General features: G+C 35.5%; 1 protein-coding gene across 3 annotated transcripts in view; it reads right to left on the bottom strand.

The window, feature by feature from the left end:
• SYT14 (synaptotagmin 14) overlaps window positions 1–23,879 on the bottom strand; it is a gene marked incomplete at both ends in the record, with an annotated part of 55,234 nt that extends 31,355 nt beyond the window's left edge. Inside the window, 2 exons of one of the 3 annotated variants that reach the window (XM_084261371.1) lie at window positions 17,305–17,523; window positions 23,753–23,879. In XM_084261371.1, the coding sequence (XP_084117497.1) occupies window positions 17,305–17,523; window positions 23,753–23,864 (331 nt within the window). Of the gene's footprint in view, window positions 1–17,304; window positions 17,524–21,602; window positions 22,549–23,752 lie in introns of those variants that run through there. The other 2 variants (XM_084261370.1, XM_084261369.1) reach the window with 2 other exon arrangements.
• Between the last annotated feature and the right edge of the window lie 965 nt (window positions 23,880–24,844).

The following is a 24,844-nucleotide window of genomic DNA, read 5'->3' as shown; positions in this document are numbered from 1 at the left end:
GAACACAAAGCTTCCTTTGATTCCTTTGTCTTATCTTCATACAAATTTTGAGTGCAAAGGACATTCTGCAGCACAATGATTCTGCATGAACCATTTCAGTAGGGCATGAGTTAAATTTTCTGCTTACTTCAGACATCTATATGATGCCAATTTGGATATCTCATAACTGTTAACATATATAAACATATATAACGTATTTCATGGTGAATAATAGTAGTACCATAACAGTGGAAGTTAACAACTTTGGCATTTTACAGATATTGAACTAAAATACAGGTTTAAATAAGAGGCAATAAAGATTGCTATGCACACTCCTGAGCTAGATTCACAATCACACAAAGCCTCCAATGAAGTGTGGAACTGAAACCAAGTCTTTTCAAACTAGGACCCTTAGCAGTTTCATCTGGAATTTTTTTTTTAATTTTTCATTCAAACCTTGTAAATTATTATCTAAGGTTCACCTGAATTGTGTACCACCACCAACATGAGACCTCCAAGCCACTAGCTTCTTAAGACATTTACCCCTACAGAATTTTCCATTATCATCAGGTCTGTAGTGGAAGAGAAAGAAAACAAAAAATACTATATTAGGGTGATGGGAAAAAAGGAGGAGGGGGGGCAGGGAAGGTGAGGTAAAAGGAGAAAGCAGGCTCAATGATTCTGAAAAAGCAATAGGTTGGTAGTAAATGAACAAAGGAAAGAAATAAAGGGTAAGAAGTTTAGTAGGTGTGTACAGAAAATGAGGGAGAGAGCAAAGAGAGAAATAAAGAACAGACAAGATGCAAACAGGAATGAAAAGTCACAAACAGGTAAAATAACAAAGCAAAAATGACAGAGGAAGAAAGGTGAAGGAATGGGGAAAATAAAACAACACATGACATGCAAAAAAGTCGTTCAGATCTGAGAAAAAAGCAATGACAGAGCAAAGAGATAAAAGGAATCAGTGATGTCTGATGGGTGGGAAGATCCATATTTGCAGGTGAAAATCTGCACAACCTAGAGAACACAGCTAGTTACAATCCAGGAGAGGCAAGATGTTTTCCAGAATAAGCATTTATTTTTATATTTGCATTTCATATTTATAATTCTTTTTTTTTTTCCTTTCGAGTGGAGAGATGGTAGTTACTTATTCAGATCCTGAGATTCCAAAGGACCTCAATTTCTCTCATCTATTCAGGCACTTTTTCCACTTCTTTCCTTGGCATACTGGCTCAGTGGTTTACTTGAGTAAAATGGACTGTATCTCCTGCAGTATTAGAGTATTCCTGTAAAAGGTTTCTAGAAAATCCAGAATAAAAAGCAGCTAGAACCCAGAAACATCTAGGATGACTACATTTGCAGGTATAGCTACCAGGCCAACAACAGGAGAAAGTTATACATTCTCAAGAACTCCTCTAAAACCTTTCAGGTATTAGTGCCTGTAGATGGCATACTGAAGAATAATGGCACTAGTATCACTTACGGGTCCAAGTGTCCAGAAAGAGAAAAGCAAGAGTTGCTGTGAAATCACAGGAAATGGATACGCTTGGAAACCAAGGTATCTTTCCGTTAGACACCCAGTCAGAGGGCTATGAATTCACAGCAAAGGCATGGATTAAGCAGCAGGGAGCGTGTCAGTCTGTCCCACTCACTCCAGTAAGGCCTCATACAAGTTTTTCCAGGCATAAAGAAACACAATTACTCAAAACTAAATTCCTTGCACTTCTTTGCGGCACTTCTGAGGCCTCCCACTGTCACAGATGAGCTGCTTCACCAGGCTTACATGTAATAAAAGTTGTTACTATATTTTCATAAGTGTCATACAATTCACAAACCAGGTAATTTTCTGCATTTTCACAGGACTAGATGAATATGAGTCTGGCTGGTGAAGATATTTTCATTCAGCCATAGCACCAGTCATAAGAACTTAAAGGATGAGAGAACAGTAGCCAAGCTGCGTATTGCATACAGAGGACTTAGAATGATGCTTCAGCCCTCAAACAGTAGGAAAGGAACTAGTCTTCTATGTCATCCCCACCCAAAGAAACAATAGAGACTCAGAATGCAGCATATCATTCTCAATCCATTTAACCTCCCAAAACAGTAACTGGAAAACTGTGTTGTCATGAACATGGTGTTCTACCTACAATGGAAAACTTACTAGCCATTTTAACAGAGTGAAAACTAGCATATCCATGAACTTTGTTTCTCATGGACTTTTTCTATACTAGCAAAATTTTATATCTGTAATTTGAAATTACTGTTTGATGCTGCTTGTTGAAGAGACTTAAAGGTGGTGCACAGCAGTTAATTAGTAATCAAAGTCTGACAGCTACAGCTGCAAAATGTTTGTATGATAATTTCAAAATTGGAAATGATTTATTTCACTCTACATGAAATTAGTGTACACTCATTAGAAAGTCAGTGATTATCTTGAAAACTACTACTAGAATATTTCAGTAGCTTTGCTATAACATTACAAGTACACAGCATTTATCTCCAGACCTACTACCATCCCACCATTCCTCATCATTTGGTGTTGGAAAAGTTTATCGATCTTGACACTACAATTGAAAACACACTCAGTGCAATGGTCTTTAACATAGATCATCACCAAAACACCAATTTTTTTTTTTCAAATCTCAGCACTCTTTCAACTACTTAATAACAAGTTATACATAAAACCAATACGTAACAGCTAGATGTGTACGTTGCAACAGAGGAAATTCTGATTAAGGAAAAAACTTCAAAATAAACGTGGCTATAGGCTGGAAGAGATTGCTCAGACAGGCTGTGTAATCAGCAGTCTGCAAAACTCTCCTAGGTAGAGCCTTGAGCAACCTGGTCTAACTTTGAAGCTAGCTTTCTTTCAACAGGATTACACCAGATGACCTCCACAGGTCCTTTTTCAAGTATTATTCACTAATTCTGCAATCATATAGAAAAACTCAATTCTATACTATAATTATCAAGGCTGGGGATCATCTTAAATATCTATAACGCTCCCTCTATAATACAGTAGTTTAACAATTCACAGGCAAGCACAGCCCCTCTACACATACTAGCTATGCTGCAGCATCCTGCATTAAATATATCTACCAGCACAGTACTTTCATTGTTAAAAACAAAAAACCAACAACAACCCCCCCAAACCCCAGCACACAACCACAAAAAAACCCCCAAACAATCCAGATCCAACCCCAAAGAAACAAATAATACAAGCAGCAAAAGCGATTCAGAATACTTTGTTAACCAGTGATGTCCTGCTGCAGTATAACCTTGTGGCTTGAATAGTTTTAGACAAAGTAGTATCACTGAAATTTATACTTTGATAAAATGATAAAGACTTCTAAGTTAAAAAAAATCCTAGCAATAATTTACACGCACACATATAAACATATACATAAACACACACATATATTATATAAACACAGCCCATGGCAATGGATCAGTAACAGGAACAATTTAAGGTTTATGAAATATTAAATATAATTAAGATTACACCGAAGAAGTAATATTTATTACAAAATGCTGATGTTAGACAGCAAATATTGACCTTTATAATTTATCAAGTGAAAAAGCCTTAATTTGCTTGTTATTCAAACTTTAACAATAAGTATGATAGCTTAGACGGCAGAAAGAAATAAAACAAAACCAGCATTTGCTATCACTTCACATTAACATTTTGACCAGTCGACAATTCAGCAGCAGTGATGAAATGTGCAGTTTGATTCAACATAAGACAAGGCTATTTAAATAACTCAAAATAAGAAATGGGTATTGAAACATTAGAATTTTGATAAGCGATCACAGCTGCACTAGAATTAGTTTCTATAGCAACAGAGGAAATAATGTGGAGAATTGCACTGCAATACAAGATGGATTCCTTACAAACACTGCTGTTCAAATAGAAAACTTTAAAATTATTCACCGGGTTAAAATATTTCTATTAACATGTTTATTCAAATATCCTATACTTTGTACTTCAGACATTGTTCTATTTTCATTCTCTGGAATTCAATACTAGAGCACCCACTCAAGTTTCCTATTACATTTTCACACTTTCCTCCATTGCTTACCTCCCTATTTTAAAATTAAAGTGACTTATTCTGAAAAATACCATATCTTTGATCTCAAGCTAATTTTCATTTTCAAATATTTTTTATTATCCCTACATAGAGGCACTCATTACATTTATTTTTCCAGCAGTGTACTTGCAGTACCTAAGAGAATGTTTTGCCTGTGCTATTCATAAGAAGGTGCATCAGAGCCACAAGAATTAACATCACTGTGGAACTTCTGAAACTTGTAGTCGTACAAGACTCACACTAGCTTCTATCAGTGTGCACTCTCATGTCCTAAGCATGATTAAGAAACCATAGTAAAACTATTAGTATTCACCAACTGAATAGCCATAATAAGATGGTAAGATAAAAGCCTTTCAGTTTTTGCACATCTTTAGAATTCAAATGTTGCCCATTTCTAACACTAAGAATTATTGTTTCATTACATCATCTCTGATTCTAGCTATTTTTGGCAACTAATTAAAAGCATATGCCTGAACCTTTTATGTATTTTGCCCTTATAATGAGACCTATTACTCTGGCTTATTCTATCCCTTTGAGTTCCAAAGTATCTTTCAAGTTACCATGGATACAAGTGATATGCTTTCTCCCACAACTGCTTTGTGTGCTTTATCAAACACCAGAAAACTGACGCAGTCAGAATCCGAACCATCTATACAGGAAGAATATCTAACCTCTTGGAAGGGTTCCTCTTCTGTCCCCCCCTCAAAAAAAATGAGGTATGCCATACACTAACAATTTGTAATGAAATAAACAAGCAGGTTCTTTTCCATCTAAAATATAGTACTTTTTCTCAAGGAAAACAAAACAAAAAGGTGCAGACACAAAACAATTTAATGTGATTAACTGAAACAGTGTTAAAATGAAAATGGGAGTACACAGAATCATTCTGACTGCTGTTTATTTTGAGTTGACAGAATTTAAGTGTTTCTAGACCAACATATCCATTGAAGGTGTAAAATGCAGGAAATTTCAGCAAGCATTTCAAAAAGGAGTTGCAGAAACATTATATACAACTCCAAAATTATGCATAAACTAAAGTAAATAAAACTCCCTTTAACAGAAATTGTTAGGGTTCTTTATACCAATTTATTATGGGCATTTTCAAATGCAAATTGCATTCCAACAAGCTGGGAATAATTCCTACTAATCAGTGAAGAAGAGGGCAGTTAGTAAACTGATTTTCCCATTATGTTTCTGTATTCTGACCTCTTCTTAAACAAAAGACTGTCTCCTACACAGATAGCAAAATCTACACAGGTTTCAAAAAACAACATGATCTGTATTAATGTATGAGAACGATAATAACCAGAGGGAAAAATAAATTATTGTAATATTAATTTGATATAGATTCATTCAGAACCATCTTGCAAATTTCATTCTACTAAATCAATGGTAAGACATCAACTACATAAATGAGCACCACAAAGGCATCTAAGAGCTAGAGAGACAGAGAACAGGTAGGCAAATGCTGCTCTTCCCCCTGTCCTAAATTATCTAAACATCTTTATGTATTACAGAAAAACACTAGACAAGAAACTTACCTGACATGCTCATATCCACAAGCTCAAAAATCTCTGCATTTTAAAGCACCATCTGAGCCAGGGACAGAGAAGCATAAACCACAGACTCTTACCCTTGCTGTTATGACATTATGAAATAACTGTACCATTCTGGTAAGTTTACCACAAGCACATATGAACTAAAGACATATTAGATGTTTTCAATTTTCTAATAGTGTCACTGGAGGTTATACTTCTATTTGCATGGATTTCATAAGATGCTTTTCTTTTAAATTTAACTTTGAAGTGTCTCAGATTATGATATCCTCTCTTTGGGTCAAAAAATATCAACATAATGATTTCACTCTGAGCATTCAACTATAATTAAACCTCATTTCCCCCCAACACCCTGAAAAGTGAGAGGTAATTGAAAGCTAGAGAACAATTAAAAGGAATTCAAAATTGACTGTTACAATGTAGTGTTTATGGTAAGTTATTTGTATTATCAAAATATTACTAGTTCTGTAGTTTAATGTTGGGACCACTCACCAAAATAGTAGCCTCCGGAACAGTGGAGATATTTACACAATGGATGTGTACTCCTGCCATCACACTCAACTTTACACATGCTATATGCACAGCTCCTCTGTACAATACTCTCCTGGATTATCTGCACTCTGCACAAAGGCACACAAGAGATCCCTCATTCTTCTCTGAGTAGACATAAAGTGCAAACTAGTTTGGGTTTTGGGGGTTTTTCTTAAGAAATAACCATTCTTACCATCCTTCAAAAAACATTCTCAAGTTCTTCCTTCACAGAATCTCACAGTTGTCTGGAAATGGCCACAGTTGCCACCTATACCTCTGAGGCCAACAGATCACCTTTAACACTAATGACAGCAAACATTTTTACTTCCACAGTTTTTCATCTTTTAAAGCCCCACCTTGCTAAAAGGGAGGAAATGGCACCAGGAAAAGCTGATGATTCACAGCAGTAATTCTCACTGCCATGTAAAGGAATTTTGTTATCAAAACAGTCAAGGATAACAGCCATTATCAAACAGGATGATGAGTTTTTCTGAAGGAGTTCATTAGACATGAGTCTCTTAAAAGACAAATTATTCCTCAGATACAATGGAAAGTGGCCATCAACTCAAAATATCTTTTCAAATTTTACCAGACCTAGTGGAGAGTTACATGTTGGCTAAATTTTCTGTGGGTGTTCAATTCATGATCCAAGATTTGACAGGATAAGAACAAACAAAAAACCCCCCAAACCCAAAAGCACTACAATCAAACTCATCTAAAAGAAGTGCTTTTATGTCATACATTTAATTTCAAATTTTCACATGATTATTTCCAAACTAAGATGTAAGCAACTAATCACTGTAAAGTTCAGGAAAAATACACCATTATTCTCTTTTGTTGTTCTCATCATCTAAAAATAGTTAAATTCCAGCATTATGTGCAGAATTTAACATAGCCAAATATGAAGCACTTCAAGATAACTTTGAGAAGGTATTTACAAATTAATGAAAAATTAAGACTAGCTTTCTGGTTTGCATCCATCAGATCTTGATAATAAGTGCAAGAGTTTTTCTTTTTATTTTCACTTAAACTGCCACAAATGCTACATATGCAGAAACACTTCAAAGAACAGTAAGTATTAATAAAATGTAACATAGATGGCACTGTACTTTTCATTTCAGAGGTGCCTTTTTTCCTATTGAAATTCACAGGAACAGGGACAAAATTTTAAAAAGATACTATCTGTTTAAAATCTTATTAACATGGTGGTTTTAGTGCTGAGAGTTTAAAAACAATGTTTCAGAACGCATTACATGAGACTACAGAATGCCAAAATACAGGGATAACCAAACAGATCAGATATAACAGAAACAGGAACTATGAGACACTGGAAGCCACAGAAAGTCTGGGCAAAATCAAGTAACATTCTAAACAAGATTCCTTGAAGATAGGAAGAAATTTGTCTAATCACTAGTGTTGATCTTTACAAATTCAAACAAGCACAGATGCTGTCCTTAATTTTTTTTTTGCCAAAAAATGCAGAGCTGGCCCTGACCTTTTGGTTACAAGCACATTTGCTGGTGCAGATGTCAAGTCTTTGTAGTAAACAACAGCAACCGCATCACCTGTTCAAGTCATGCACATAAGCTGTATTTGTTCGGGCTGAACATTTCCAAAGAAGAGAAGATCGCACCTGAAGTCAGACTCTTCAAGAGCTGAACCTTTTGTAGCTTCATTTGCCAAGATTTGGATTTTTCAGATACACATGCTCTTATCAGCTCTATTTTTAACCTGCCGCTCATATAGGATACTTAAAATTCTGAACATGTTTACATTATCCATCCAGCAGGCTAATGGAACTGCATACCAGACAGTCATGCATAATTCAAATCAATATCCTCAGGCTTGCAACTCTAAGTCAAAGCTGCCTTTAAATAAGCTGGGTGTGACTTTAACATGAATAAAATTTATCTAATTTTTAACCTTTATCTGACAAATTGATATATTTGCAAAGGAATGTCATAAACCTTCTTTTAAAATTACAACAAATAGAAGACCATGATAAGTGAAACTTAACCCCACTTCTAATGATACAATTTAGAATGGTTCAAAAAGGCTGAGTGCAAAGGTTTCAAATAGAGCGCTGGGAAATTTTAATATTTTTAAGCAAAATGTACAAATCTATACATAAAAACACATGCTGGCAGTGGTGTGGAAAGTGAATGTAGCAGGATTTCCTATTTACAAATTTAAAGATCAACCTTTAATTGAATTGGGCATAGGTGACTCCACACAGAAAATCTTATACCCAGTTAAGCATGTCTGCTACCTTCTCTCTAAGGACCAGAATCAGAATTTCCATAATAAAATAATTTTCCCTTTGAGTTTTCCTACGTACTTTCATGAGACCCTGATTCCATCACAGCATATAACCTTCAGCCATGCTGAAATGACCGAAGCTTGGCAATTACACTAGCTAAGGATCTATTTCCAACTTACTTGTTAATGCAGTGGAAGAAAGCAATTGCAAACAAAAAACTCCACCCAAATAACAAACAAAACCCCTGACTAAACCAAATGAACACTAAACAAACAAACAACACTTCAAGTCATATAATGTATCATGCTTTGTTCCCTAAATAATTCCTAAAAGTTAAGGATAACTTTATGTTGCAAGTAGCACACGTGACTTATTTAACAAGGAAAAAAACCCCAAACAGACCTTTGTTTCCACAGAAGTGACTGACACTATTTCTTGCTGTTTACTCAGATACAATGATAAATAATACATACAACTACAGTAGCTATGAAAATAGACATCCTAACAATAAAATACATGTTATTAGATAAAAACGGTAACATCATTCATCTTGTACAAGGACTATATTTAATAATTAAGTAATCCCAAAAGAGTAGTTATATCATTTCTATGAAATTGATACATGTGTGTATGGAAAAGAATCTACACTGACTAGGTAACAAAACAAGAAGTGTTCAGTTACTAAAATAACCTGTTGCTCCTCTTTTACCAAAGAGTTGGTTAAAATTTAATGTGATCAGATTATAAAAAACAGTCCTAATGGTAAGTGGTCTTTAACCTAGGGAAGAACAAAACACAACTAGGAAGCAAAAGCAAACCTCAGACTAGAGTTTAAAATATTTTGATTTATGCCTTTAAAGGTAAGAATGATCCCATTATCCACAGGTGCTATGGAAGAAGAACTGATCAACTTGTAATCAATTTGTTATGTTCTTATGTAGAGTTGTAATAACATCTTTAGTTCTTATATTTATGTAGTAAGTACTGTTCCAGTCTGCTACCCAAGCAGCATGACTATTGTCGCCAGGTGAGTACTGGGTGTGTGCAGAGCAATGGACCTAATAACACCCAGTGATTTTCAGCCTACTATTCAATCATGTTTCTTACTCATTCCGCAGTAGAGCCATGGGATTTCTGCAATTCAGGGTTAAGACTAAAAAACTGTACCACCTTCTCCGTCAATTCTGTGGGAGTCTTTCAGAACAAGACACTTCTCATGGTAAACATACATAAAGATCAAAAACTGCTCCCCTATATGACTGGATATTACCATAATACCAAGAAAACTGAATGTCCATACCTGACAGCTTTTACATCATACTAGTACAAGAAATACCCAGTACTCAATGTGAACTCTCAGAATCAGGAAAACTGCTAGCTTCATCAAGGAAGTGATCTTTTCTGCAAATATAGTATTAACTCTTGAGTTTATATCACAAATGAGTTCTACATGTACAACATCTACATAGAATGCAATGCCACAAGGAACTAATTCAGGAGGAATTACGTAGGTGAACTTTTCTCACCTAATGACAATGTTGATCCTTTCATAAATTCCAGATTCAAATAGGTGAGAGACTTATTAAAATAATAAGTTCACTATAAAATGGAAACTTTCATATAATTGTTAATTTATTGTTCACATTGCTTTAGAGTTATCATATTGCTAAGGTTGACTTTCAAAGCCTTCACTTCAATGCAAAGGATATTTCTTCAAAAAACTCAAAATGCTGGCAGGAGGAAACTAATTTGTGAGATTGCTTTGCTCAGTTGTGCACATCTGGAAAAAAGCCCTTTCCTAATGGAGGACAGTTCTCGCTCCTCTTTGGAGTTGTTCTCGCTGGAAAGGGAAGTTGGTCTAGCTTATCATCACTGACTGAGTTTTGTCACAGTTCTTCTCTCAGCAGAAGAGGACATGCATGCTTTAACGAAAACTTTTTCCAGCATCTCTGCTGTTAATCATGAGGTAAATCCAGGATTTCAGAATCACTCAAACTTATTCTATAGAGCACTTTCATGTTGACAAGATATTTATTCTTCACAACTTTGACATCACCTATCTGGTTTTCAACTCAGAAGTTCCTAATGTAACTCCATACTCTTTAAAACCATGTTTAAGCTCAGACACAGATCTCCTTTGCTTTTAAGACCCATGTCTAGATCTTGCCACCACTGTAATATTTCTCAAGAAAATTACAAAAATAATAGTGTCACACATACTTTCAACTTCTATCTGTGAATTCTGCTCATTCCAGATCTCCAGATTCTGTAAATGCTATGCTTGTCTGTTTTTCATGCTGGTAAAGAACCATTACCACAAGAAGATCATAGCCTAAAATGTAAATTACTTACATGAAAGGCTTCTTACCCTCAGGAACTTCTCAAAAGGCAAAGAGTAACACTTTATTGGGAAACAAAAAAAAATATTCTTAATTCTGTACAATTTAATAGAAGACAGAAAAAGTTAATCTTTACATCACTTGAGACTTTGCATCGCTCAGTTGACTATATTTTTGGGAAACATGCATCATAATTTCAAATACGTAACAGAATTTACTGTATTCTACTGCTATATAAGAATTATAGAGTTCTACCATAATGCACTAGGAAGATACTTTGAAACTTAGAAACTTAAACATAGCACCAGAGCAACTAAAAAGCAAGGCAAATCAAGTTAGCTCTGGACAGTACACTGCAGCCCCTTGAATTACATAATTATCTTTTGTACTGTACAAAACTATCCTTAAAATGTTCTCTAAATATGGATACAGATTGAACTGCCACACTCCCCAGGGGCTTCAAAAACAGAAGAAACACTCTTTCTCTGGTTTTAAGGGCTTGAGGGCAATGAATTATCACTCCAATTTACCAATAAATAGGAGGCACATAATCTGGGATCAGAACTTTTGTGTCATAGTGTTGTTGCACTTTTTCCTGTACTACATGAAGATTTTAAATTGCTCCTATAAGTGTCAAGGATAGATGCCACATAATAGAAATCAAGCATAAGGAAGCTGATTCAACTAAATACATACTGTAATTTAAAAAATCCTACCCTTTTTCTCTTCCAAAAATTTCTAAGTAGTGCATCAAGAATTGTATCCATTGCTAGTACAAAACTACTATCAGCTGAGATACACGTATGAATATCCAGAATAATCTCACAGCTGTAACACGACTCAGACTTCAAAATTCACTCTGAAACACGGGGGAAATACTGCTCTGAACATTACTTAAGACGTGTCTTTACTGCAAAGCCTTTGAAAGTATTCTGATGAATTTGAGGAACTGGGTCTACAAAACCTGCAGGCCAAAAAACGGATTTCCTTCCAATAGGTATTATACCAGAGAAATCTCACAGGTAATCTGATAAAGACACAGAGAAAGCTTGGTGGCTACTTCCTTCTGTACACTCATCCCATGGTATTTCTAACTAATTTCTTTAAAGCACATTGGTGGGGGGAACCCCAATTATTCAAATTATGATCAACTGAACTTTCAGTCTTCCAGTCTGAACACTAGTTCATACTTCTTACACCATGTATGCCATTTTCACCTGTAATTCTCAGCTTATGAAATGTACAGATAGATCAACTTTGAGAACCTCATAGACTTATTTTGTTCCATACAATAGAACCATAGTGGGGCCCTCACTCTGTAATTTTGAAACATGAAGCCTTCATTTACACTCGGCTTAGGATAGATCTGCTTATGTGCAAGGAATAACAACAGAAACTGAAGTGGAACATGATTATAAAGGGAGTCACTGAGGGATCCATTCTTCGTCTTTCAGCCTGTCTAGTGGGTTCCACCTGAGCTTGACAAGTTGGAAGAAGTAGCATCTTCCTTTACAGAAGTTATTTACGGAGGAAAACAACACCAGGTTGCTTTAACAAACTGTGGAGATTCACCTGTATACCACATTTGAGGTGCTTCTGAAACAACTTTTGCTGTTTATGTTGGGAAGATACTGAAAGGAAATCTCTATATATACTCCAAGTAGCTCAGTGAAGAGACTTTTCCCAAGTGAAAACTAACAAGGGAGAAAGAAAAGGCAAAAAGCTGCATAAAGAATCAGATCCAAGAGATTCCAGAAGAACAGTCGCCTTCACGTGCAAAGATTGACACTGAGGAGCAAGGCAAACATATGTCCAACAGACACATCAACATAAAGTGCCGAAAGCCTAGAGAAGAATAAAAGTGGAGAAGATAAACTATAAAAATAACATCATACTCTACCTTCACAATATGGAAAAGATGGATAAAATCCAGTAGCATATGCCTGCTAGAGCAGCAGATTCTCATTTAAGAGAACTTATGTTTTCTCACTGCAGTCTTTTAGTGCTTCCATATGTTTCCAAAAAACCTTGTGAAATGTAAGGCACTTGGGCCAATCTCAGAAATAGAGCCTCTGAACAAACATGTCTTCAGTCGAAGGGCTTTATCAATTGAGAAGTTAGAAAAAGACTTCAAAATAGGCTGGAGATGGAACCTGTGGTTGTTCTGTGCTGGTAAACTATAGCAAAATAAAGTACAAGTGACTTCTACGAGCATCTGTACTTCACTGGATAACAGGACAGAGCACAAAAAATATTACTGGCCAAAATAAGATTTCACACTTCTCACTGGCCATAACTCTGGGCCTAAGCACAAAGCCTGGGTTAAGTCCACACAGATATCAAGAAACACTGCAGTTATACAGGTTTCTCTTTTCCATGATTAACAGTTTTGAATCATCTGTTCAGGAGTCGAAAATTTCAGGTGTAAACCTATCCTCTGCACCATTTTACTTGACCATCAGTACCATTTACTCGGCCATTCTGTACGATTTTATTTTTGTCGATGGCATTTGTCATCATCTTGATTTTCATTTGGAGCTATTCTGGACTTGAGTTGTTCCAGGATGCACTCACTGCAAAAGTGAGTCTGTAGAAGTATTTGCATCTAAACCCAGTATATTTTTTCCATTTAAAATATAAATTAAAACTCATCAAAATCTAAGTGCATCAAATGCACTGTAAAAATATATTAAGTGGATCAGACACTGGTTATTCATGAATCCAAACTTAAAACCCTAAATTTCATAGAATGAACTAGAGTGTTACTAGAATATTCCATCACCGAAATACACCAACAAAACCTACAAAATATCTTGCTTTCTTCATTCAGCTATTGAAAATATTATACAAAATGCCATGTCAGTTCTGTATAAATATGCTGGAAAGAAAGATTAATATGGCCATCTAGAGGAGAAAAGAATGATGTGAAGACATGCCACACACATTTTCAGGCTTCAAAATAAATTATTTTAAAGATGTGCAGCCAGAAAATAGAATGTAACAAACTAATGATGTAATTGATAATAACTGAACCTCAAAATAACATGATCAGACATTTTGATGGCCTTAGTAATGAAAAACTTATTAGACAAAATATTAGAGGTTTTTAGCAAGGCAAGCAAAGCGTACAGTGTGTATTAATAAAGACAAGATTATATTTTTATCTCATGAATTTGTGTGCACCATTAAGTGCAGACGCATCTAAACAAACAAATTTAAAAAGTGAAGATTAAAGTGCAGAGTAAACAGTTACTAGTAAAACTGTTTACTGTCTCCTTTGAAAACGCACAGCACACTGTTGCAAGACACAACATGTGACAGACATTAACTGCTGAAAGAAAATAACACAGAATTTCCTGAAAATGAAGTATCATTTTCATTGCTCATATTACTCTACCTCTGATGGAATTTTTAATGATATCATCAGAGGCTGATTTACTGCAGTGAGCAAGGGAAACAGATGAGACAAAAATGAGTTCTCATCACTTCACAATAACACTACCAAGCCCTGGTTAACATGTGGAGTGATTGGTGCCTTAAGCTGGAAGTATGGCTGAAATCTTTAGGTCTTAGAAATAAAAACTATACAGTACATATGAGGAAACAGAAGCACAAATAGTCAAATATGTTGACAACTGTTTCTCTCATTAAAGTACACAGGAACACAGTGCTTGCTTCCCCCCCCACACTGTAAGAAAAAAAAAATAAAATCAAGAAATGGTTCTATAATTTCTCTCTACACTTCTTTAAAAAATAATTCAGCAATATAAAATACAATTATTTAATTAAATCTTTCAGGACTCCTATGACATCAAGTATCCTGTAGATTTACTTTGCAAGTTGAAGGAGTAGTCAAGCTTTGAATTTTTAAAAATTACCCAAAAACATCTAGAATGTTTACGGCCTCCACGTAAAAATCAGGTATTTTTAACCTCATCTGACCAATTAATTGTTTCTCTGAACACATACAAATTGTTTGGTAGCAACTGCCAGTCTCATTTATTTTTGACTGCAGGCTTTCTTTTTCATCAAAGTTTTCGGTTGGGGAGCTTTCTCTCTGTAATGATCATAGCATAACAAGGCATGCTCTGGCTTTTCCTCCATCCTAACACTTCCCTATCATTGTTCAAACATTCCTTCCTTTATGCTTGTAATAATTCAGGAAGACCGTAAAAAGTACTAACACTAAATTATTCTAGTGTGCCACCTTCAGGTCACTGAAAAGTGACAGATACTGGGGTTGTTAATCTGCTGCCGTGTCCAATACCACAAAACTCTTTTTAATACTATCGAACATGTTTTTGTTGAAATTAATGGATTACAAAAAGAGAGACAAAAATCATCACTCTAATTTGCAAGCATTCTGCAGAAACCCAGAATAATAGCAGGCTATCAAACCAGTAACTGCTGATTCTCCCCTCCTTGTAAAATGTGGGAAGAGAATGCTCTCAAGCAGCAGCTTTAAAAACAAAATACTAACAATATATTAAAGCTTTTTTGCCAGTATGTGGTTAAAAATTAACAATTTTCTAAGTTAACATGTTTTCATAGTTTTTGCTTTGAAATTTTCTTCCAAACCCTGAATGTTCTTTCATTATAATAAATTCAGTTTGCATACTAATTTTAGAATGAGTATGTGTGTGAATATATATAAATGGGTTTTACATCCAGCCAGCTTCCTGAATGACAAGAACGTTGAGAAGGGATAGCAGCTGGTGACAGATATCTTTAGCAACAGAAGAAAAAGTGAAAGCGGGGTGGGGGGGACAGGGACCAATTTTAACTTTCCTGACACAATACTTGGACTTCCAAAGTATTGTTTTATCTTAGCTTCTAACTATGATACAGATTTCCAGACTGGAGTTCTCATCTCCCAGAAGAGGGTAAGTCTGTAACTGTGTATTTTCATGATCTGAGATAATGACAAGGAAGACAATTTAAAAAACAAACATTGAAACCCCCCCCGTGGATACAGGCTAGCACAACGCCTTTCGAGCTTGTCTTACTGTCTGAGTTTTTTACTTTGGCACAAACGGAGAACTTTTCACTAAGATGAACTAGTAGAGATAAAAAAAACCCTGAACAACTGTGACATAGGAAGAGGGATGTCACATGTTCTTTCCAACATGAATTATGCTACAACTATTTCAACAATAGTTTGAAAAGAGACAAATACACTATTCTGGGTATCTGAAAGAAATCATCTGGTGTAATTTGTATTGGCACAATTGAGTTTTCCATCTCCTGTTAATATACATCACCATTCTTTCTCAATAGTGACATAAGCCTTACAGAAAATTATCTTTCTTATTCCTCTCTCCAATGCTTTTGATAAATCTCAGTAGATATAAAAAGCAAACATACTTTCACTTTCCCTCTTCCTTGCTGTCACTCCCCATCACAGAGTACAAGGATCAGTTCTCACCATCTGACCTCACTTCTCCATCTCCTTCCCATTTGCTGGAACTCACAGTTTTCATATAACTTAACAGCAATCAAAAAAGCCAAAATTTCTGATGAACAGAAAAGAATCCTCTTACTCTGCAACATACTTTGATCATAGCTTTCATGTCCTTTATGTCTTATCTTGGAACCATGAATGAGCATGCACTGATCTCAAATTGTAGTGGCAAACTTACTTATTTGAATTACATCACACAGTAGAAAATTTAGTTTTTTTCAAACTCTTCTGGACTGTACAGAACATTTAAGGACAGACATCTTATAATTATATGTACCCACTTTTTCTTAGAAAATATCCATCTCAAAAAAAAGCCCTGCATTTCAACATATCAAAGGGAGACCAGCAAATATGTTATTATAGCAAAGCATCTATATTAAAATCTGATTTTTATGTAATTTCAACCAAAGTTCACTTTTCATGCTAGAAAAAGGCTACACAGTTCTCACACACAGCTATTTTCCAGCATAAAAAACATATTGGCAAAATATTGACAGCAGAATTCTTGGCCTCTCAGCCAGTCAGTTTGTAACCCTAACTTAAAAAAAAAAAGAAGTTTATACCACAAAATAAAGTATCCACTGTTTACAACCAACTTTTAATGCCATGGAAAATTTATATTAATCTTATCTCCATAATAATTTCTGTGATTTCAAAAAAAACAAAACCAAAACCAGAACATTCAAGTAATGCACACTGCAATGACCTTATGCACGGTAACAAATAACCAATTTCATTTACTTTGCTGTTATGACAGCTTATCAATAAAGGAAGAACAGGTCTTCTTTGTATTTCTAATATGACAGAATTCATCAAGAGTTTCCATGTTTCTTTCCTAAATCAAAAGCTTAAATGCCCTCCCAAAATAAAATGACTAATGATAAAACGGTATAAACTCATTATAACAGTATTTCTGAAAGAATGCGCACAAGTCTGCCATTTTTGTGGAGCATGCACAAATATAAGACATGTCTGGATATTTTTTGCAGACATTGACTATTTGCAAGTCAAGCTGTCCTTGTCTAGGACTTACTTATCCAGAACAAATTTGAAATCTGGAATAAAATGAATGCTTTTAAATCACTCTTACCTTCATCTATTGAGGCTTCACTACTGTATCCATCATATTCTGCAGAGAGGGGACTATATTTTTGTCTGGTTTCCCATATATAGTTTTTTTGCTGTCTGCCATCCACCACTGGCAGCCTGGAACTCTGTGTTCTAGACAAGGCCTCATGATATTTACCCAGTGCTTCATCTTCACTCTCAGATGATGAACCATGCTGGTCTTTACTCATATAAGAGTTGTCTGTTTGAATAAAATAAAGCAAATCGACTACAGCTCAAGATAGAATACAATAAAATAACCATAAAAGGTTATAATTGAAGATATTTAGGCTATTTCAATTCGAATTTCTGGATGTTTTTTAATATTATCTTGTCATAATAAGTATTAAATGATTTTTAATTGGTGAGAGCTATTTTCCAGAAAAACTGAAATATTATTATGCCCCAAAAATCATTCTGAAACTTATTCAACAGAATAAGGATCCGTTTATGTAAGACAGTGCATACTGAACTTCTTGAAACCCTTGATTAAGTAAGAAAATGCTCCGTCACTTGTGCAAAGTAAATCCAACATTGATGCAGTATTACATTTCAATACCTAACATACCAAAAAGGCAGCTCCTGATCCTCCATTCCCAGCTCATTTTTGCTGTGAGCATGCACTATAACAGCGATGAAACTGATTTACAAAGAGAAAACTACAACAAAGTTGTCTGAGGATATTTATGTTGGTAATGCTCAAATTCACAATGACAAATGAATGGGAAAGTGCTAGTGAAAGATGCTTATGTGCACAGTTTTATTTAACTTAAAATAAACAGCCCCTTGTTAAATAACTGAAATTAATGCAGCTTCTCACTGCAGTCATCCGACAACAGCAAAACTTGCAAAGAAGAATCTATCTAGTTATTCGTTTTACTTCCTGTATAATGCCAACCCCTCTGGCCAACTTTTTCCCAGTTCATCAAGTATGACTTCCTCCCACAAGTCAAAGATTCAGCTGTGCTTTTATTCCCATAAAAGGAAAGCTCTCTCGTCCCTTTTCCAAACCTCAAGTGAATTCTGTCCAAATTTAACATACCATGCAAAGGTTCTGTAGATCTCAGACTCTAATAGGCATTAAAAGAGTTCATGTAAATTCAACAGAGGTCAGCATTACCACTCACTACTCAGTGACCAAGTCCATGGTATACAATTTGCCAATGGATTTCCATTACCAGCAGAGCTCAAAGATGCAGAATTGGGAGCTGAAAAACAGCTTTATGGGCAAGGGAATATTGTCTAATATACTACTGGGTCATGCTCTACCCGCTTCTTCCTCCCTGCTTTATGCTCTCCACCCCAGTCCCTGTCCTAGCTCTATGTCCTGCATTTCTGCTCCCATCAGTCTCTTGTCTTCATGCCCAGCTAGTCTCTCCCCTCTGCCTGTGTACTCAGCTTATCGACAATTTAGTAATTTAAAACTGAAGTAACCCAACCTGTGTCAGACATCTAGGCCTATTTTACAGTCACCTGTTTGCCTCTTCCTACTACAAAGGCTCTTCCTTCACACTTCTACACAAGCTTCTAGAGTATGAGTAAAATCACTTCCCACAGAGGTATGTTTCTCCCTGGAAGTCATATAGAAAAGCCTATGCTGCAAGTTTAAGACATCTTTTCCAAAGTTACATTTATAAATAGAATCTTACTCTAAGCTTCTGTCTACCAGCCCCATACTCCAGATTCCTGCTCCAAGCATCCAGTTTTGGTTTCTTATGGGGACTTCCCCTTTATTATCTCTGTTTATTCAATCTCAATTTTTCTTCTCTTGCCTACCTAACCAACTACTTATGTAACCTTAGTCTCTCCACCTTCATATAATCTTATTAGTTCTCTCCATAGCTGCCACCCAATTTACTACAAATCCTAGTCTACCAACTTGCATCATGTCACGTTTGTTCAGGAACTTTCTGTCCTCATACACTCAATTCCTCCATTCAAACTTCCCACATCCTTCAGTAACAGTATCAAAACCAGGATAGGACCTGCTCTTTCCTTCAACCCCTATAATGAATTATATGAGCACAAATGGAATGGTCAGTGAAGTTGACAAGCAAATTATGAGAGTTTACTACACCTTTTTGAAAAGCAAAGCTTCCAATGATTTACAACTTTGTCAAACTTACTTTTTTGTTTTTCATAGAACATGGGCATCTTTGAGAGGGAAAAAGTGCTCTCCCAATTTCAAGTACATACTCCAATATACAAAGGTGCCAAAGCATCTTAGTGAAGCAGATGTGAAATCTACTTATTTGTTGCACAGATAAACAACATGCTTTTTCCATACTCTACTCCTAAAATTTTAAACTATAGATAGCAAAAACAAAAAAAAAAAAAAAGAGAGAGAGAGAAACAACCCAGAAAGCCAAATTTCATCCCAAATATTTCAAGTTTGGCACAGTTCTTAAAAAACTGAAAATAAGGTCTTGAAATGGAAAATGTCAGGAAACTTTAACTGCAGATGGTGTTACCAGCTCTACATGCAATGTGTACGTAATCTTAATTTAGTATTTATAGGAAAACTGGTGCCTTAAAAGACTGCTAATGAGCAACTAGATCTTTCAACTCTAGGCTATCAATTTGAACTCAAGTGTGACAGATATGTTTTTTCCCATTGTATGGATGGCTACAAAGCAAGTCCCATTTCACTGATTACTTATTGAAAATATCACACCAAGCAGGATATATTCTAGCTGGCATACAGGAGCATCCTTTGCTGGTACAGAGTAAAATTTTGTATCTCATGTTGCCCTCAACAGGTTGAAACCTGCTACCTAGGAAACTGCTACACATTTCCACAACTATAATGATATCAGTATTAAATGCATTGTTTATCATTACAAGAAATGTATTCACACACATGAAATTAGGTTCAGTCTGCCTAAAGTAGAGAATAGAATAAGACATGGTAGCAACATGTTGAAAGGTGCTGACATTTATAAGCATCCAAAAGTTCAGTGATACCAGATTTTTTTCTCCAGTTCCTGTCATAAATGAAGAAGAATGAGGATGTATGCAAGTCATTAAACAAGATCCCTTCAGAGGGCTTAAAAGTCTCATTAAGATCAAAACACAAGTTATCCATGCAAGCATTTTTTAAACGAACAATACAAATCTGTTTCAGTTACCTGGGAAAAAATAACTTCCCTGCATGTTAAAAAAAAAATCCCCTGGGTTTTATGCCTCTCCTTGCCACTTCCCTAAGAGAATTCACGTTTTTATTAAAAACTTTCCTTTATTTGGCTAACACAGGTTATATGTAATTATTAACCTATCGAAAGCTATTAATTTGCTTATTATGGGACATAAAATGCTATTTTTGATAGAGAATACACTTTGCAAATATTGTATTACATGAAAAAAATAACAGATAATAGTTCATCATACAAACAAGAAAACCACCTCCCAAATAAAATAATTTTAAAGAACAACCAAAACACAACAAACAAAATGAATAACTGAAATTTTCAAAGAAGGGAAAACACATGCACATACTGAAAAAAAAAAAAAAACAAACCATCACCAAAATAACATCTGATTTCTACTGTGAAATAATAAATTTCTCTACAAAAACAGCAAGTCCAGCAAAGCCTGTGTTGCTTTCTAAAACTTCACTACATACCCGGCTAGGTTTTATTTTTCACTCACAAACTATTACTGCAACTACACTGACATATTTTTTTATGACAGGATGTTTAGCACTGCACACACAGCATCAATATCAACAGTATATAGCTTTTTAGGGGAGACTACTTCTTTAAGACAAGCCACATTCAGTTCTTTCTATACTTAAAATTACTTAATTTCCACTTGTCACTGAGGTTTGTGTCTTGAAATTATTGTCTTACATATCCCAGAAATACGTTTTGAAGATCTACTGTAATGCAAAAGTTATTTTTTCTTTATCATCTTATGTCATTTTATGCAATGCTTTTAGAATACATAAAAGCCACTTTCACTGAACAACTGCTAAATTGCAGTATTAATTAATTCATAGTTTTCTACAAAAGCACACAGGGTACCCCCAAGGAAGGTAAGAAAAACTGTATAAATAGAAGAAGAAAAGTTCGTATACAGTAAAGACATTTATTAATCAGCTCACTCAAGAAATACTTTTAAAAGTAAGCAGCTTCCAAGAAATATCAGCATCATTAGAGAATGAATCACTGACAAAGAGTTTCTTTCATTCACAGGAAATGTGTAAATTAGGTGAAAAAAGTAGGAAGTATCTTAAGTTTCAGGAAAGGTTGAAGAATGCAGTTTGCTGACAATATTCCTCACCTTTTCCTGATGTCTTCTTATTACATAGCTCTCTGGAATTCTTTTCTGATTTCTTAGAGTATCTCTTTTTACCTGTTTTTGCTGCTGTAGCTGACACATTGTCTTCATCCTTTGATACGGTTTTTCCTCTTCTGTCAAAAAAGGCTTCAGATTTCTTTTCTCTTAATTCATTAATGCACTCAGGATGGTCATTTTGTGTCTTCAAGCTGGAGTCTGGTATTTTTTGCTTCTGTACTTCTACAAGTTTTGTTTCTACATCTTTAGGAACATTCATACTGTGTGCTTCTTCAGAATCCTTAGAATCAACTCCAGATGAACACTGTTTGATTTTTCTATGCAAGTGTTTCTTAGAATTATCTGATACTGCACACAGGGAATTATCTAGTTCCTCAGTAGATTGCTCCATTGTAAATGGATTATTTTTCAGGTTACTATCCTTTGAGAATTTATCATTTACAAAACATTCATTTCCTCCTACTGGGTCTCTTTGAAAAGATCCTCCTACATTCTTCAAGTTCTGAGGTATTACTGTATCACCAAAACGATTATTACTATCTCTGCCTTTTAACTGGCACTGGGTTTTGTCCATGACATGGTCAGATACTCCATCTCTTTTTACAGAATCTAATGATTCTGAATAAGGAGTCTCTCTACATTCTGCTATACCTCTCTTCACTTTCACATTAATTTCCTGAGAATTAATTAATGATTGAGTATGCTCCTCTCTACTTTGCGTGGCTTTATCATTCGGTATTTTAGAGCTTTCATCTTCCGCACGGAAGCCATTGATCATGCTTGTTACTTGTTCTGTTACTGAATCAGCCACACTGTAACCAACTTCTCCAACAGCACTGGTCAGGTCATCCACAGCACTGCTAAGTGTGTCAACCAGGGAAGACACAGAGGGAAGGCTCAGATTTTGCTGGAGGTTTCTGAAAAACGCCATTTCTCCAATCTATTCAGCAACAACTTTTAACACAGGAAGGTCCTCCGCTTCACAAACCGATCAATTCCAGAGCTATTCACTTTTGCTATCTCAAACTCAACACATTTACCAGGGGAAGTTGCAGCTTTGCTCTTTCCATTCAAAATGCATTGAAAATCCTAAGAAAGCAGCTAAATGAGTATCTTGAAATGAAGCCACAATCAACCTGCAAAACCATAGTCTTTCATCAACTGCAGTGTCAACTAGCCATAATAAAGTTATTTTCAAAAATAAGACAACTGTGTGATGTGGAAATACCTTTTTTTTTTATTCTAACCTGTAAAGAAGAAGTTGTGAGACATGTAAATTACATCCTTTCATCATGTCACACCAAAACAAGCTTTTAACATAATCACTGTACACGCATCATGGAGACTTCTTCACCCCAAAATATGTGTTGCCTTTTATATAAGCTGAGATAGTTCAGAACATGAAGACTTGTTTTGTAGCAAAAAGAAAGTCAAGAGCCTTAATTTCCAGCAAGGACTGGGGGTGGGAGAACTTTTTCTGTCTCCAAGAAAATTGAAAATAAAAATTTAGCTTCACCTTTTAAAGAGGTAGAAAGGAAGAAAACATCTCCAATTTCCCACTCTGTTTTCTGGTACCTGTCTCTCCCTCTCAAGTCAACTAACAAAGGCCATTCAATTTCCACAGCCCAATAGTGGAAAGGGGTTATTTTACCAACTCTCAGTATCTTTTTCAAGGTCTAAATTTTTTCTAATTTGTTAGTCAGAGATCAGATTTCTTTCGTTTCCAATGTTTTATTTCTTTAAAATTATTTCCCAGACGAGTAAATGCAAGACCTTCTCCAAAAGGTCACTGAAGGCTTTTAGCAGGCTGCTGAAAACCAAATTATCCTATTCACAAATTTAGTTGAGAAGATTTAATTATACATAATTATAGAACATTTAAAATACATGCAAATGTTCTCATATTTCTCTTGCACTATCTTCCCATAAGTAAGCTCCTTGGTTATACACCTGTTGAATTTCTGTGGCTTGTGAATACAAAGGTTTCTTCCTTTCCCCATAACGCAGTCATGGAAAATGTCAAGATTGTGTTTTTTCATCACTCAAGTCAAGTGATTATTTGTGTATTTATACACATCCTTATAAAAACATTCATTCTTATAATTACTTCAGTACACTGTATTTCAGATACTTACAAAGTTTATCTTGTGAATTGTTTCGTGTAGTGTATCCTGAATCAAGATCTGGGAAGCCACTAACATTTTCAAAACACATCTTCTTATTAATGTACAGGAAAAGCAGCAACATGAGAACAATGAACACCCCGACAGCAGACAGGAATCCAATTGCTTCAGGAGATACTAAAAGAAACAGAAACAAACACATTTTAAAGCCTTGTAAAAATTTCACTTATAAGAGTTGTATTTATCAGAATTGATCATTAATAAATACTACTAAGGTTCCATATCTACTATATGTGCAAGATATAAAAGAAAACCCACCATTTAAAGTTGACTTAATGTTTAACACTAAAATCTCATCAGTTTCTTCTCTTCCAACCATCTTTTCCAGTAACAGAGAAGTATTGGGGTCCTAGGCTAAGGGAGGACTGAGATTATGAGTGAGGGGTTCTGCTAGAACACTAGACTCTGTAACAAGATATGGCCTCTGCAGAACAGATGCCAAGGCTGATGATTTTTGATGGAACATCTGAGAGAGCATACTGGAAGGGAGCTAAGAGCTTCTCACTTTCTGGAAGGGACAGGATGTTTGGCAGCCTAGACTCAGAGCCAACTCCTAGACAGCACTGCTTGGGAGGCACCAAGCCCTTGCTGGTGAGGCCACTGCCTCTGCCAGCCTTGTTACACTCAGCTCCTGGCTCCTCTGCCCTTAGGGACCAGCCGGTCCTCACTGCTTCCTGACAAGTAAAATACTGTGTGAGCAAAAAATAGAACGAGAAAAGGCACATAAAGTTATGTTCCCTGCCCTGGTATCTGTGCCACCTGCATATACCAAGAGAAGTAGAATTTAGATAAAGCATACGTAATCAGAGTCAGGTAGAGGAAAAAAAGGCTGAAGTAGACTGACACGTCTTAGTGTATAAAGAAAATGCAATTGATATTAAGCAGATAGCAAAAAAGGGAGTCTTGGGCATCTTTTACAGGGGTAAAAATCTTGCAAATCCATCAGCACCTATATAACATCATCAGAAGTACTGTTTAAGACCAAGATTACCTATGAAATGGTATTAGAAATACGAAATCTGAGAATGGATGGCCAAATTGGGA

This window comes from Gallinula chloropus (assembly GCF_964237585.1).
Source record: "Gallinula chloropus genome assembly, chromosome: 3".
NCBI lineage: Eukaryota > Metazoa > Chordata > Aves > Gruiformes > Rallidae > Gallinula > Gallinula chloropus.
The sequence above is the reverse complement of the archived record's forward strand: the minus strand, read 5'-3'. Positions and strand labels throughout refer to the sequence as shown.